This window comes from Ambystoma mexicanum, chromosome 10 (genome assembly GCF_040938575.1).
Source record: "Ambystoma mexicanum isolate Mex_15411 chromosome 10, UKY_AmexF1_1, whole genome shotgun sequence".
Classification (NCBI taxonomy): Eukaryota; Metazoa; Chordata; class Amphibia; order Caudata; family Ambystomatidae; genus Ambystoma; species Ambystoma mexicanum.
Genome location: NC_090932.1, coordinates 1,532,843,020 through 1,532,859,463, shown reverse-complemented (window position 1 = coordinate 1,532,859,463; position 16,444 = coordinate 1,532,843,020). Strand labels below are relative to the sequence as shown.

Sequence of the window (16,444 nt, the reverse complement as noted above, 5' to 3'; positions counted from 1 at the left end):
ATAAACACTGTGTACCGTGGTAGGCGCGCAATATTGAACGTTTTTGAAGTTCGAAAAGGGATGTCACCTTGGCACCTTTGTAATATCCCTAGTTTGACTTCTAGTGAACCCATGATCCATCGTATGTCGAGGTCCCTCCAATTAGTTATTTCTTTTCCTGGTTAGATGTGCTTCGCAGAGTCCTGTAGCTATGCTACTTTCAGAGATATTTACCATTTATTCATTATTTCGACAGTTGCCGCTCGACGGACATCTTGACGGATGACCAATATTGACTGCTATTGGGATATTTTTTAAGTCCACCTAAGGCTTCATAAAACCATACATCTGAGGCAGTACACAAATCCACTCTTAGTAGAAGGCTGTACCACCTGAGAACATTTGTTAGCGTAAACCAAGCAGCCAGGCTAATCTTAGGAGGGAAATAGGTCTTGTAGCTTGGTACAATGAAATTGTATCATGCATATGGTCCAAAGAAACACTGAAACACTACGTATTGTAAAAATAAAGGGTTTATTTAAATACAAATAGTCCAAGAGAATTCTTGGGTAAGTAAGTACTATCACACATAAATGCAATCCTAAAAACCAACTCAATACCTATGGTATGGAAACCAAGCTATAACCCTATTTAGAGGAGCAAAAAGTCAGTGAGTCAAACCTAAGGTTCTCCAGCATAAGGTCTGGCATGCAATCACATGCTCATGTATATTCCCTGTCGTCGGGCTGGGAATCCTCGGTAAAAAGAAAAACAGTTTTGCTTTGCTTGAAAACTGCAAAAACGACCACTATAGCAGACTATCGGTGTGGCATAAGTCAAGCAATGCCACTGGCGCAGCCTCAGTGCAGGGTCAATCCTCACCCAGGACCAGCCTGTCCGAGGAGCGTTCTCCATTAATGAGGTCGATGTCCTTTGAACGCCCGCTCGCGGAGGTCCAAGAGAAGGCCAAGCTCCACAACACTATCTGTACTGGGTTTGTGGCTGATGCGTGTCAAGATTTGGACAAAGGGTGATCGCCATCACAGTCAACCTCCACGGTGAGCTGCCAACGAAAAGAGCATCTTCGAGGAAAAAGTCACTAACCCCGTCCAAGCTCTGTGTGTCCGTGGATAATCCAACGAGGGTCGAGACTGGGTGGACTCGTCGAAGCAAGCTAAGTCTTTGTACCATGCCAACAGGTACCGTCGACGAAAACAACCACAAGCACTACGTCGTCGAAGTCCACGACGTCCACAGCGGCTCTGAAAGAGAGCAGGTCCAGAAAAGATGTGGCGTCTGCACCATGGGTGTCCATGCCACCAAGGTGAGATCCGGCTGCTGTGGCAAAGGAGCTGGGCCAGGGAAAGACCAGATGTCTGCTCCGACCCAACAACCTCCTGAGAGGGAAATGGTCCCACCTGTGGAACCTCCCAGGAACATGGACCAGCAGGTTACTGTGGACAGACCGGGACAGATCTACTAGAGTACCAATGAGGGAGAGAATGAGCTGCACGATGGGTGCTGCTCACACTACAAAGAGGGAGGATCTGAGGGAGGAGGACTTCAGTCACCTGTGCGGAAGAGGAAACGCATCAGCCCAGATTCCACTCCTCTGGCTCCGTTCACCCCTAGACCTAGGGACGTGTCTTTGGATATTCCATCTTTCCTACACACTTTGGTCACTGCAATCCAGCGAAGAATGCCCCCATCAGGGCCTACACCTCTGTGGGAGGTGTGGGAGCCTCAGAGGTTAAACTCCCCTCTGCGGAAAAGTAAGTCCTAGGGGGCGCTTGTCCTCTGCATCATCCAACTCCACCACCTCCTTGCGAGAAGACTCTTCCCGGAGCCCCGGATCCGCACACAGACATGGACACAGCTACCACGGCTACTGGCACCGATGAAGACTATGATTTCATTGCGGCTGACAGAGAAACTCCACACGCGGACAAGCACCATAGGGCCTCCCCACTGGACAAAGATGGATCTTTTCATTTGGTCATATCAAGGGCCTCTGAACTGTTTCAGTTGGTTCCCGATGAGATGAAGAGTCTTTCCTGTTCCACCGACACAGATTGAAGAAAAGACCATCTCCATTTCGTTCCTGGACGACATCTGGGAGGAAGGACTAGCCCTAATGAAAAATCGGAGTACGGCTCCGACCAAGAGGGACAGGTTGGAGAAAAAGTACAGGGTGCTGGATTCGACTTTCTGGTGCCTAACGTCTCAGCCCTCGCCAGATTCGGTGGTCTTGGTCGCAGTTCAGAAACGCTCAGCGAACCAGTCATCTGCAGCCCTGGTCCCTGCGGACCAGGAGGGGAAGAAGCTGGATGCAATGGGCAAGAGGATAATGTACATGGCAGCCTCTACCATCAAGGCAGTGAACGCCCTAGCCATTTTGTCCCGGTATGACTGTGAACTCTGGGACAAGCTAGTTCCTATCCTGGACTTCCTGCCCAAAGACAAGAAGGTAGAGTCACTAGAACTCTTTCAGGAAGATGAAGTGGCCTCAGATCACACCATCACAGTGGCAGTAGACATCGCAGACACAGGTTTTGGCCAGATGGGAAACGGGGCGTCTCTGCGCCGTCAAGGTTGGTTGAAGGCTACAAACTTCCGCCAGGACGTTCAGACGAAGTAGCTGGATATGCCATTTGATGGGGAGAGCCTCTTTGGGAAGGCGGTCAACGAGTCTTTGCAGGCGATAAAGACCGACAAAAAGACGGCACACTCCCTGGGAACTTTGCAGTAACGACAATCGTCTTTTCGCTCTTCCAGTGGAAAGTCAGGAAGATATTCAAAGAGTTATAGTACGCCATACCAGCCACCTCCACGCTCTTCCACTCAAGAAGTGTATACGGGGCACTCTCAAGGCAGCAGGGGCAGTGGCGGCACAGTCTGCAGGGCAGAGCTCTACCCCCAAGCAGACCTGAACCGGCCGTGGCTGCAGGCCTCCACCTACGTACCCCGGTGGGAAGCCAGCTGGCGAAATTCGTCAGCACATGGGAAAAGATCACCACTTACAAATGGGTGCTGGATGCTCTCGGACAGGAGCACACCTTGGGGTTCCAATGCAGGGGTCCTCATATCCTACCGGTTCAGTGACAGGAACTGCACAGGCCCCAGTTTCTGTAGGAGTTGCGGGCCATATTACTGAAAAGGCCGATTGAACCCATTCCCCAGCGGCTCTGGAGTATATTCCAGATATTTTCTAGTTCGAAAGAAAACTGGGGGTTGGTGGGCGATTCTGGATCTACGCCTTCTCAACAAGTACTACATTTCCAGATGGTCACGTTGCAATACATGCACGGCCTGCTGAAACAATGAGATTTCTGTTGTTGGATCTGGATGACGTCTACTTCCACATCCCCATTTGCAAGAAGCACTGCAAGTTCTTACGATTGTAGTTCAATGCCAGCACTACCAGTGCCTGAAGTCGGCCCGAGGGTGTTTAGGAAGTGCCTGGCCCCAGTGGCGGCACATCTTTGTCTGCAAGGCTTCCACGCATACCCCTACCTGGACGACTGGCTGGAGTGATCCTGCTCATAATCTCTGGCAAGCAAGCACACGTCGAAGACCGTACGTCTGCTGACAGAGTTGGGGTTTTCCATAAAGTATCCAATGTTTTGCTTAGAGCAATCTTAGGACGCTCTATTCCTGGGTGCACAACTCGACTCTGAAGTGTTTTGCGTCACCCTCGGAGGAGAAGGTGAAGACCATACAAGGCAATGTGCAGCGCTTGTCGGCCCAGACGGCGGCGGTGCTGTCCATCAAGTCGCTTCTGGGCATGTTGTCCTCCTCCATCAGCCTCGTTCGCCTCTGCAGACTGTGATGGGAAGGACGGTTCCTGTATTCTTTTTCTCAGTTTGCCCTCCTGTTATGTGTGATCAACTCACTCAAACAGTGCAGCTGCAGGATACTTTTCGCCCCAGCGTGGTAGAGACAAATCTAGTATCCTGACCTGCTGGGTCTGTCTGTGGCCCGGTCCATCAGGCTACCACTTTCCCCACACCTTCTAGCTGGAGAGGGGGCGATTCTGCATGACAACCCATAGAACCTGAGGGCATGGCTCCTGCAGCCCTAAAGTTTGGGGGTTCTCCTCTGCCCGATGAATGTAATGACATCCTGGCCAGAGCTTTGTCGACGTTGAAGTGCTACAGGCATAAATGGAAATGCTTCTCAGTGTGGTGCAGGAGTCAAGATTATCCCGCTGCGGCTCACGGCCCTTCAATTTCTGCCATACTTGCTTTCCCTGGCCAAAGCAGGACTGGCTCATGCCTCTATCAAAGTACATCTCGCTGCCAGGTCTCCAGAGTGTAGGAGAGAAGGATGGAGCTGGTTTCCCAATGAGGATCTGTCTTACTGGCATTACGGCAGAGATTATTATCACTGCACCATGCCTTAATAGCATACAGTCAGGAATGTGGAAGGTAGAGGAGGGAAAGCTTGAAGGAGAGCTGCGTGTCATCCGCATAACACTGGAAGTTGGGAGAGAAGGCACAGATCAAATGGGTTAGAGGGGCAAGGTAGATGTTGAAAAACTAAGGCGATAGGATAGATCCCTGAGGGACACCACAGATGGAGAGGGAGATGCAGGCGAGAAAAGGGCCCAGTTGAAGGGAAGGTCGGTCAGAGAGGAAGGTGGTCAGCCAGTCCAGAGCCAAGTCTGTGATGCCAAGGGTATCACAGAGCCGATTTATAAGGGTGGCATGATTGACCGTATCAAAGGCAGAGTAACGGTCAAGAAGGATGAGAACGGAAGGAGAGTTGGAATTGAGATTAGAGAGCAAGTCTTCAGGACTGCAGCTTCCATCCCTCTGCAGCTCTGAAGCCAGACTGGTGGCCATGGAGGCAACCAACAGATTCAGTGTGGTGAATGAGCTAGGAGATGGCCAGCTTCTCCAAGCGTTTGCCCAGGAAGGGGGAATGGAGGGCGGTAGTTAGCTGGGCAAGGAGGGTCGGCAAAAGGCATTTTGAGGAGAGGGGGAGCACAAGGCAGTGCTTGAGGAGTAACGGGAAGAATCCAGTGGCAAAGGAGTGATTTCAGAAATCAGCCAAGGCTGGACCAAGGGAGACAATGTTGTCCTTGATAGCTCTGGAGGAGCACCTGTTTGGATGAGACATTCATAGAGCGGACTCGCCTAGAAACCTCATCAGGTTATATGGGAGAGAAAGAGGAGAGTAGGAGGGAGGGGGGCCAAGGGAGGCCTGCGAGCGGGTGAGGGAGAAGGGTGTGGTCTACAGGAGAATGAGGACTGGATGTCCTGAGTTTTAGTAATGAAGTGAGTGGCCATTGAAGTGCAGAGTCCCAGGGAAGGCAGATGAGAAATGGAGACTGCATTAGGATTGGCGAGTTCCTTGCAGATTTTGAAAATGTCCGCCTGTTAGTAGCCCCAGAGATGTGCAGAGGCTACCAGCTGCCCCAGTTCCTGGGCCAGTCGGTAGCCCTAAGAGACCACCAGTGAGGAGTTGTCTTAGGACGAACACGACAAGATCAAGGCACTCATGAAGCCCCCTGCCAAGGTGACAACCTAGCCTATCAAGGCTGAATCTTCGGCCGGCGATGCTGCCACCAGCAGCGCCCTGGAGACTATTTTCGATGAGGGAACTGCCTATGCATACCGACACAGGCACAGAATCGACCCATTCTGATGAGTACGACGATTATGTGCCGACTGGTGGTGAGCCAGTCTTTATACCAATTATGAGGCCACCAAATGTCCTCCCCGTAGTTTCATTCCGCACACCTCTGCATAATCTGGTAACCATCAAGGCAATATGTTTCCATCTTCCATGTTGTAATAAGTCTGTTATTCTCTTTGTACTCATTGAAGGCCCCTGACAACGCTCGCACGCCCCTGATACTAAGCCTTGAGTGCTCTCCACACTACCTTGATTGGGTTTTAGCTCCCTGTTCACCATATCTAGGGTGGCCTCAAATCTGTCCTCTAGGCCTGATTTAAAAAATCCACCTTAACAGCCTCTACTATCCTCCCTACTATGGGACCTTCTTCTGTGGCTGGGGCAATCCTCCTTGGTCCACCGAGTCACCAGAATCCTCTTTACTGTGTTCCCTCGCCTTCCTAAAATCTTCCTTGCTGGTATTTTTGCAGCTGGCTTGATGGGTTCCCGCGTGGGAAGGCAGTTTATGCTTCTCTTTGGTTGTCTGGGTCCTTGTTGACCGAGTGTTCAAGTCCTGGGGTGGGCACTTATTCTTGATGCTCACCTTCGGCTTCGAGGCTCTGCTAACAATTTTCCCATTGGATAACTTTCAGGTTTTCCTGCTTTGCTTCATCCTTTCTTGGACTCTTTTTTTTCTCGAACTGTCCCATGGTTCTTTTGATTGAGGTCTCGTCTGGTCCTTCCTGTGATTGTTTGCTGCCAAATTTGTAGCAGTGTGATATACCCAAAGAATGCCTACTTACTTTGTCTCACTGATTTATATGCAACATCCAGCTCACCTTGGAACTCTCCTAAAGTGGCTTTGCAGGTACCCACCTGCCCCTGGACATTGTTCCTGTGTTCCTCTGGGGCCCAGGGAGTGCCTGGCCAAACACACCATTTTTAACAATCTGTGATTTTATATGTATTTTAAAAGTCATGGTCTTTTTTTTTTTTTTTTTTACTGTATCTAACTTTGGTGCCTGTGTAATCCTTTTTCCCAGAAGAGAATTGCAATGGTAATGATGTCTAAAGCGTATCTAGATTTTTTTGGGGAGGTAATTTGTTGTGTTTCTGGTTTGTGTTCCACCCTTGCGTTGTCATTATCTGCAATATGTGTATTTGGATTTTATATAAATTACGCCCCAAGGGGCCAGAATCAATGTGGATTGGTGGTGTTGGTCTTGGTGGTTTGTATGACTGTTTCTCCAGTAAAATGTATGGTTCCCTTTTCATCGTACCCCTTGTCTGTTTATGTTGGTTAGAACCCACAAAATCTAACAAGTGGGTTGTCTCTTTTGGACATTGTACTGTTGTTGTGCTGGCACTAGGGATTGTTAACTGTTAAAATATTTGGGTCCCCTGCCACCCTTGTCACTATGTTGTGTGCCTGTCTGGGATAGTGGACTTGCATTAAAGTATAGGGATAAGAAGAGTCCTCAAAAACATTTGCTAGTGTATACATAGTATTGTAATACTGTGTATTATATGGACAAGTACTTATTTTCCCTGATGGAGATCTGCCTGTGTAACATAATAAGTACATAACACTTTTAAGTATATCGGTGTCGTGTATTTTCTATGGATAAGTGCCTGGACTAATTGCACCTTTGTGCCGGCCTCCCACCGCTTCCCGGGAGTTAAGCCATGTCACTCTGTTCCATTACTTAGCTTTAAGAACAGTTTGTCTCTCTTTTGCTGGGTGCAATATCCCCTCCCTAGGGTTAGTGGTTGTTCAACTTTCAGCAGCGGTTGTACAAAAACTGCTTTAACGATGCTGTTTACTAAATAACGTACATAACTTGCTTCCTTTTTTAATTTTTAGTCCTTCTCGGTCCATGATAGTGTTTTTTTTTTCTTCTCAAATTGTCTAGTTAGTTTGGTTTTTAGAAGCACAACTCCTCAGGAGCAGTCTGTTTGAAGAATGTAGGAGGGAAATGGTGGTTCACATACATAGTTAAAATTGTCTTTGTCACCATAGTGTCTCCAAAACCCATCTAGTGACATTAAGCTGGCTGCAGAGAAGATGATCTGGTGGGCAAATAAGGACGAACTACCCCCGTTGGATCCTCAAACCATCAAGCCACTCCTCAAAGCACTTTTGGATAACACAAAGGACAAGAACACAAGTGTGCGGACTTACAGTGACCAGGCCATAGTCAACCTCCTGAAGATGAGGGCAGGAGAGCAGGTTATACAGGTAAATTGGATTATGAATGAGAAGACCTACATTTGGCTAGTTTAGGCTCTTGCATTTCAGTGTTTCCCTAACTTACATTCATGTTTGTGATTGCAGTACTGAAATGGCTTAAGGTGTTTCAGCAAATGTGTTGATGGGAAGATGGTAGTGATTATTGCTTTTTGTCTGTTTTATGTCTTAAATGTGCCTTTTGAAAAATAAAAACATTGTAGTTGGAAAGGAAAGACTGATGCGAGAATTGAGTATGTTCAGTTAAAGAGCTTCAATGGATTGCATTCTCCCTCAGATTCCCTATCAAAGATATCCATTCCTGCATCAGCTGCTCAAACGTTTTCCACACCACAAGGGGCGTGGTACGACTCCAATGGACAGTTAATCCCTCTTGTCTTGACCGTGCCATTCGTCAGCTCTGGATGTGACATTGGCTGCCATATATACTACGCCAATACGCCCCTGTTCCTTTTTTCTGTTGCTCCGCACGCTGCTATTCAGACCGTTTCTCGTGAGAGAAAATTTCAATTAGACAGCATCTACTTTCCATCGACTTTCGTCGATATGTCTGCTTCTAAGGAGTCCGGGTTCAAGCGTTGTCAATGCTGCAACTCCAAGATGTCGATCACTGACTGCATGGCATCTGCGTGTGGTGTCTCGGTAAAGGTCATGTCAGTCGAGGAGTGCGGCTCTTGTCAAATAATTAATCATACATTGTTTTCTCATAAGAATAAAAGGCACCATCGATGCAGGCACGACTCCGATTCGTCGGAGGAACTTGCTAAGATCATCCAGAATCTGGGCACGTCGAAGGAAGAGTGAATGGCTTTCAAGGAGCAAATGCTCCAAATGTTTAAGACTGCTGCAGCAGGTATGACTCTGGTCTGGACGCTGCAGGCTCCCACGGCACTAGTTGCGCCCGGAGGTTCCCGCATCAAGGTAGCCAAGCCTGGTCCTACGCCCTAGCTCTCAACCATGACTAGCAGGAAACTGCCCATAGTGCCGAAGGGCTCAGAGTTGCCGGCACCGTTGGGCCTAGTGGGAACGACACCAACAGCAGATCGTTCCTTTATCCCAGACTCACTTTCGACATTCTTCGACAGAATGCAGTCAATTTTCAACGATGATTGGGACCAAGTGCCTTTTGACCTTGGATCTTTAGGTGCAGTGTCAGCAGTCGGGGCTACTTAACCGGCCAGGCCGATTCGATTGCCCTTGCTGAAGGACTTCATGATGGCAGTGGTTTGGATACGTCTCCTGGTCTTGACACCCAGCAAGCCGCTCCTTATGGTCACCTTAAAGCACAGTACTGAAGGACTGTGGAGAAAGATGGTTGGACCATCTGATCTGGGCACTCCAGCAAAGCCCCTGTCGGCCTATGACCTCAGACATCCTTGAAAAGGGTAATTGCCTTTCATTGCAGCCATCTCAGACCCCATTTCGACATTATGGCTGAGATCTTGTTCCACTCCAGCTGTGGATATAGAGCTTACACAAAATTACAAGCCGGCTAGGGGGGGATGTACCCATCCTGTCTTCCCACTCCAAGCCAGAAGGCCCTGTAGTGCAAGCTGCTAGAGTAAGCTCCAGACCAGCCATGTCCACCTTTAACTTGTCTACAGATAGGGAATCTAAGAACACTGCCCTAGCTAAAAAGATCTTCACCTCGGTTAGCACAGCCTTGAAAGGCAGTCAATGCATCATGTGCATTCGCTAAGTACTCCCACAGACTGGAGACTCATATTAGAGGCAGTAGATCCTGGCTGGTGAGATGAGGGATGGGTTTCTGCAGATTGTTGATGTTGGGAGATTTTTCCAAATTCCTGTCTGTGACAAGACGTTAGAAAGCCCACCTTGGATGAACAGGGGGACCACCCTTGGGTTTAGCCTGAACTACCCAAAGGTTTGGTAGCAATTGCCTATTCTAGGAGGGGGGGTGGGCATGTAGTGAGGTACACAGTACTCGAAACATACACTTAGTTCAAGGAAACACTTACACACTAGAGGTTCCATTAAAAAAAAAAAGCATTTATTTTAAATACACTAAGACTTGTAACATTTAAGTAAGGTAAGTACTATCACAGTTGTATCAAACACAAAATACTTGCAATATCAAAAGGATAAAATCTAATTTTGAACACTTTTAAAGTAACACAAAAGTGGTAAAAACTTCTGAAACAAACTTTAGACCAACTTGTATACCTTTAGTTAACCCCTGCTTAACCAATCTTAGTAAGTCCAACCTTATTCTAGGTGAGTCTCGCAGAGTTAAGGGGGGCACTGGATACCAGTGACCAAGGGCTCAGGTAGGAAAGGTAGGTAAGTAGTAGACAAGTCAGAGTCTCTGAAGATTTCTTCAAGTTTACAGGCGAGTAGCAGTTAAGTTTCTTTGGTAAAGAGCACAAAGGGTTGTCAAAACCAATGTAGCTCAATGTAGGCCTAGGAGGAGATGCAAGTAACAACTTAACTGCAACACTCCGAAGCACAGGAACAACAAAGCAGGCCCCAGGTAAGTATTATGGGCTGAACAGCACCTTTTAAGCAAAGAAGCCTGTGCAGCAGGACGTTTCACAAGGAGAGGGGACAGCAGACCCCGGTTCGGACAGCTTGGTCTTCGCGACTGAAGAAAAGCATTTATAATGGATTTGGTGGTTGCTCTCAAGTAGCTGGATGCCCAGCATAAGATCTTCTCAGCACTGGCTTGTTGGTGCCTTTTTCAAGGCTCAGTTCAGTTGTGGTAGGCATTGCTTCAGGTCTTGGTCCTCGCCTCGGCTGAGGGGACTTTAAAGAGCAGAATCCAGTCTATAGAGTTCCAGTGGGATGCCTGCAAAGTTTGATGAAACCACGTTTGCACCAAAAAATGGCACAGAACATTGGTGAATTGCGGGCCATGGAGGTCGCAGCTCTTCCAGGGACGGCGCAAAATGGCCCACCAGTCAAGGGGAGCTTCGGGGCTTCCCTGTCACTCAGAGGTTATCAGGACTGCAGTGGTTACTCTGACAGCACATCCAAAGTTCCAGTGGTCAACTGAGTAACTGGTCCAGGAACCTTGTCTTTTATGCAGGAAAACTGCCTGAGCCCACCAATCACCAGACATGCATTCATTCAAACTTTGTGGCTGGCTGTTCAGTGGGGTCAGCCAGCCTCCCAGCACATACTGGTTCCAGGCGGGCACACTGCAGGAGTTTTGGTCACCTCCCCCACTTTGTGTCTTTTCGGGCACTCAGTTTGGCAGACTTTCCCAGGGAAGCCCGCCAAAGACAAAAGACCCATCAAGACCACCCACCCACCCAGGTATATAGTAGAAGGCTCAAGTAAGAAGAAATCATCATGGACAGGGCTTAGAAAAGTACAGCCACCATTTTAGGAAAATTGTGACCCCTTGTGTCCCTTACCGCAGCTGCAAATGCAGCCTACAACAAAAGTCCACAAAAAGTCATGCAAAAAGGTACACTACCACCAGCCTGTCAGATTAACTTGTAACAGTAACTAATTGTTAATGGAAAAGGGAGACCATGTTTCCCCTCAGCACTCCATATAAGGTGGGGCGTGTTCTATCACAAAATAAAATACAGGTGGGACAAAAGGGTGTGCCCATGCCCTGTTGTGAGGAACACATGGTGGCAACAGTAAAGATAGACGCAAGTGATCACAGTTCAAGGGTGTTTAACTGTATGCAGGTTGGAAAAACGCCTAATCTAAACCTAAATCTAAGATGGGAGCAAGCGTCGACCATCAAATGAAAATAAGGCAGTCCTAGTGGCATTGTCAAAAAAAGGACTATACTAAGAAACCCATTGCCAAACCTTACAACTAATACAAAAAGGGTGTAAGATAGTTTTCAGTAGAAAGAAAGTGTTCACAAATATGTCAGGATGTGGTAGCCTGGGTCTCCCCCACGTTTTGAGCACAGGGTAAGGTAGGATCTTGGAGCACAGTACACTCAAGCTTCCCCAGCACGAGAGGACAGTTACGCTTTCTTATCAGAGCCTTCGATGGCCAAGTCTCGTTTCACTTGAAAGTCTCTTGCCTTCGAGGACCTGATGTATTCACATAAAACAAAAGTTCCTTCAACAAAATGAAAGTTTGTGTTCCTTGTTTTCCTTAGGGTGAGGATTCTTCACCCCTGGGTACCCCTCTTCTGGGTGCTGACCCTTCTCGATGCTTTCCGCCTCCCCCGCAAGGTTCATTGTGGCTTTTCTAGTTTCCACAAAATCGTAATGTCTTTTAAACAGTTCACCGTGGACATCCCTCTACCGGGTTCATGTTTGTCAACACCCTGTTTCTCTGGACCTTAGACTTTGCCCCTCTTTATTGGCATCCCTCCACCGGGTTCACTCTTGCCACTCCACAATTCCTTTTACATTCAAGCTTAGTAGGATTCACTTCTCTTGTTTACTCAACTGTTTGTAGATCAAAGACTCAACTGTACAGGGATTTTGCTAGACCTCCTGTATGACCACTTTGACCTATCTTGGCGGTGTTAGACGGAATCCTGTGCAGTTCCCTTAGGGAGCACTACAGAAGATTAAGACTTACAGGTATGAGCAAGAAAAATCCCCTTTGGTATCAGTCTGTACCACAAAGATTTAGTTGGTAGCTGTGGCTAAGCAGTCAGACTTATCTCAAGAGGGAGATGAGCAGTATTCAGGGTTTACACAATAGGTATTACAGTACTATGGCACAAGGAAACACTGACCAAAGCTTTGTATCAAAAAGAGAATATATAGATTTATTTTTTGCACATCTAGTTCAACACATTAATCACAGTTGATAAAGCAAGTTAAGTTTAGTCAAGGAAAGTATATACTACTCCCTAGTCAATTCTAGACAAGTTTGCAGGATAGTGAAAACTGAGCAAAACGGCACAGTGAAAACCAACTACAAATGGCACTCTAACAATTTAGGGGAAGGGAGGGAAAGTTAAACCGAAATATCTTCAGACAACCCCTAGAAACACTTCGCTGAAGTTTTGGTAACAAGTAATGCACAGTCATACATTAGCAGAAACCTAAGTAATTGAAAACTGAGCAAAATGGCACTTCACAAGTTAAAACAGTAGGAAGGAAGAGGGGTTTAGAAGATTCAGGTGTATCAACACATTTCTCATTGGGAATCGATCTAGTGAGAGCAGATCTAACAAATCAGCCAGAGTCATTAGTCCTGAGCCAGAGTCAGTGGTACAGGACCACGAGCAAAGGAGCAAAAATGTTCTTGTAGCTGCAGTCAAGTCTTTGGTTAATGAATGTTGAAAAGGCAGATGCAAGGCGAAAGACAAGGTTAGGTGAAAGGGCGGCCAACCCAACAAGTAGATAAAGGATTTAAAACACCTTTAGGGCTACCACGTAGAAAGGGAGCCCTAGCGGAACAAAGTACCTTTGAATGAAGAAGTGGCTCCTGCGGTGGCGGTTGTTCCTGGTAGTTCCTGCAGTTCGGGGGATCCAGCAGAGGAAGAGAGGCTCTCGTCGTGGAGGAATGTTTGAGTTACTGCACTACTCAGGGATGAAACCAGCCACGGTGCGGCACAATGAAAAAAAGGTACGCTCCTTTAAATCGCAGTCCGGGTGGATGGCTGCCTGGCTATCTGGCCTCCTAGTGCTGGGCACTGGCGATTCGACCAAGGCAGGTCGGAGGAAGCAATTGGTGAACTGGTTGGTCCCACCAGCTCAAGGGAAGAAGGCTCTTGCGAAGATCTCCTCTCGTCGTGTGGAAGAAAAGTGGTGACGCTGCAGCAGGGCTTCACCGGTGGTGCAGGTGCTGAAGATGTCCGTGGCTTCTCTCCCCTTCGGTTCTGTAGTTCCAGTGGCGATGTCTTGCTCTTCCAGTCCTCAGGACCCTGCTTTTATGCAAAAAGAACTCCATTCATAAAGCCTAGCTGTCACTCACACAGTAGAGTGATCATCTTGGCGGGAGACCCTCCAGCCTATCAGGATAGAGTGCGACATGTCCAGGGGGCCTACTCCCCCTCCCACACAATGGACCCACCCCAGACTCAGTGGCACCGAAAGGAGAGCTTCTTGGCAGAAGCCCGCCAAAAGGACGAACAAAGGATCGCCGACCTGGGTAAGGAGTTTAGAGTAAAACATGAGATTTATATTAAAGTTCTGGCAAATAAAACCTACCGGAGTAAAGCTAATAATAAAATAAACCGGCGGTCTGTTAGGGGATGTCAGAAAAAGTGGTAGCCTCGAACAATGGGAAAATCCCAGAGGAAAATATTTGCGGTCCAATATTTATGGTAGTAACCACTGCCACCAGCCAGAAACTTTAGAGAGAGGGACTTTACGGTACCCCCTCGAAAATGAACCTAAGGGAAAAACTTAACCTTTTCCAGTACCTCCATAGTAAGATGGGTTGTACTGGTTAAGTTCATAAGAATTGACTAGTAAAGTCAATGGGGACTTTACATGTCTTGCGTGACAGTAGTCAGTCCCAGGGTATGGAGTCTGTTTGGGGGTCGCTACAACACCCCTGTGTCACTGCACTGGGGGTGCTGTGTAACACATGTGAATAAAGGTGGTTCCTATGGGGGAGAGAGAATCCCATAGGCATTAAACACAAAAATAGCCTAGAACACACACAGCAAAAATGCCTAAGAGTGGGAAAAAGAGTCTCACTCTTAGCAGGTAAAAAGAAACAAACCTTCCAAATCCAGCAAAGCTGCTGGGGGACTCTATAGGTAAAAGAAATTAGCCATAGAATGAGAATTCTCCCTAACAGGTGGCTCTCCCACAACCTTCTGGTATTTGTAGTTTCGATCAATGTTGGGTTGACCAGAGTCTCTCCAGTTAGCACCTACCTAGTGCCGGTCCCCTCTGCAGCTGGTCTTTCCTTCACAATTTTACAGTTGATTGAACTTCTTTCAACATGCCACTTTCATCACATCCCGGTTCTTAGTGGCTCTCCCTCGACTCACCAGCTGTGATAAACCGATTGGCTTTCCTCGTAACTGGAGTCAAGGTTGGTACCAGGGTAGCAGGAGCTGCCCTCGCTCCCGCTTATCAGCGTCAACACGCTCCGTGTACCATTGACATCTATTGCAGTACACTTGGGCTATTTGTCCTCGGTCTTACGATTCCCTCTGCAGAGGTTTTGCGGGTCTGCGTTTAGGGAGAATTCTCATTTCTGTGCTAATTCCTTAGAGACTGCTAGCTCTTTTGCTGGACTTTAGGACTTTTTCATTTTAACCCTGGAGTGAGTGAGACCTTTTTCCCACTCTCTCGTATGTTTTGACGTGATTTGGATTATGTGGTTTGACTGTTTTTGGAGTCTGACAAACTCCAAAGGCATCTACTTTTGTATGGTGACGCACAGAACCTTCAGTGCAGTGTCCCAGAGAAATCCTTTAGATTTCTCCTAAGGTTTAAATACCTTTTTTGTGTGAACTACTGTTCCCAAGAATAGTAAAGTGAAATTTGCTTTACGTACCTTTTCTCTTTGTAGGCCCAGCAACACACCATGTTATGTGGAGTGCTGGGGCGGTTACCTAGTAGCCCCTTATCCTACATTCTCATGTAACATTTTATGTTACCCTCCCTACTTTAAATGGCTAGTGGCAGTGGTTTAATTTTCCTACTATTGTGCTTTTCTACCACAGGCTGAATCCTCAGCTGCAGTACAGCACCCATGTGTGACCATTTTGTCGAAATGGCCCTGGTCTTCTTTTTTCACCATTTTCTGTTTCTAAGGTCTTTCTTAGGTTTTACTCCACTCCAAGCAGATTTGAGCCCTTTGTTCGTTTTGTCTTTGGCTGGCTTCAGCCCTGAAGCCCGGCTCTGGCTCCAGTGTGTCTGTAAAAGCAGAATGTGAGGGAGGTTCCAGAAACTCCCCTGTCCTGTGCCTCTAGGAATGCCTGAATGCAACCAGTCCTGATTGGCAGGCTGGCTGGCTGTCATTTCAGGACAGCCACCCTGCTGTGTGATTGACAGACTAGGCTGTGCATGAATGGGAGAAACCTGCTTAAAAGGTGAGGGTTTTGGGACTAGCGGCAGAGTCGACCAGTGGGAGAAAGACCCGACGAAGAAAGCATGAACGAAGCTTGCTGCATCCTCCTGGACCTTTGAATTGCCCAGTGAAGCACTGCTGCTGTGCTGAAACTCCTATTTCAATTCAACAGAGAAGCTCCGGAAGCGACGACTTCTCTCCTTGGGTTAGTGGGACCAACTAACCCAGAGACAAACTCCACTGGACCATCTTCCCTGACTGGCTGTACTTCTTCCTTGCTGCAAGAACAGAGTGCCCTGGGTCGAGAAATCTGTGTCGGGTGAAATGTCTGAAATCCGTCCAGAAGCACCAGGATTCTCCTAAGGACCCTCCAGAAGCAGGACGACCAGAGCTAGAGTCCCTTCACCAGAGTGCAGCACCCATTGAGTGAAGGAAGCCCAACCGGAATCCGAGATCCACGACGGTGCTGTTTACCAAGTGCTGAAACTGCAAAGTGCTGCTGAACCGAAAAGAGCCTTTAGCTGCCAACGACCTCCCAAGTACCGCCGCAGGAGCCCTGCAGACGTCCTCCCTGTTGTCGCCACGACTGAAGCTCCGGAACACGGGGCCTGCACCGCTGTAGCAAGACAGAATCCAGCTGGACCACTCTTCTTCAAACCAGAGGTACTGTTT

The 16,444-nt window shown here is 47.8% G+C and overlaps 1 protein-coding gene across 1 annotated transcript in view; it reads left to right on the top strand.

The window, feature by feature from the left end:
- The window catches only part of GCN1 (GCN1 activator of EIF2AK4), a 1,783,851-nt gene that overhangs the window by 1,737,696 nt on the left and 29,711 nt on the right, over window positions 1-16,444 (top strand). Inside the window, exon 57 of the mRNA XM_069619734.1 lies at window positions 7,619-7,837. Coding sequence (XP_069475835.1) covers window positions 7,619-7,837 — 219 coding nt within the window. The remainder of the gene's footprint in view (window positions 1-7,618; window positions 7,838-16,444) is intronic.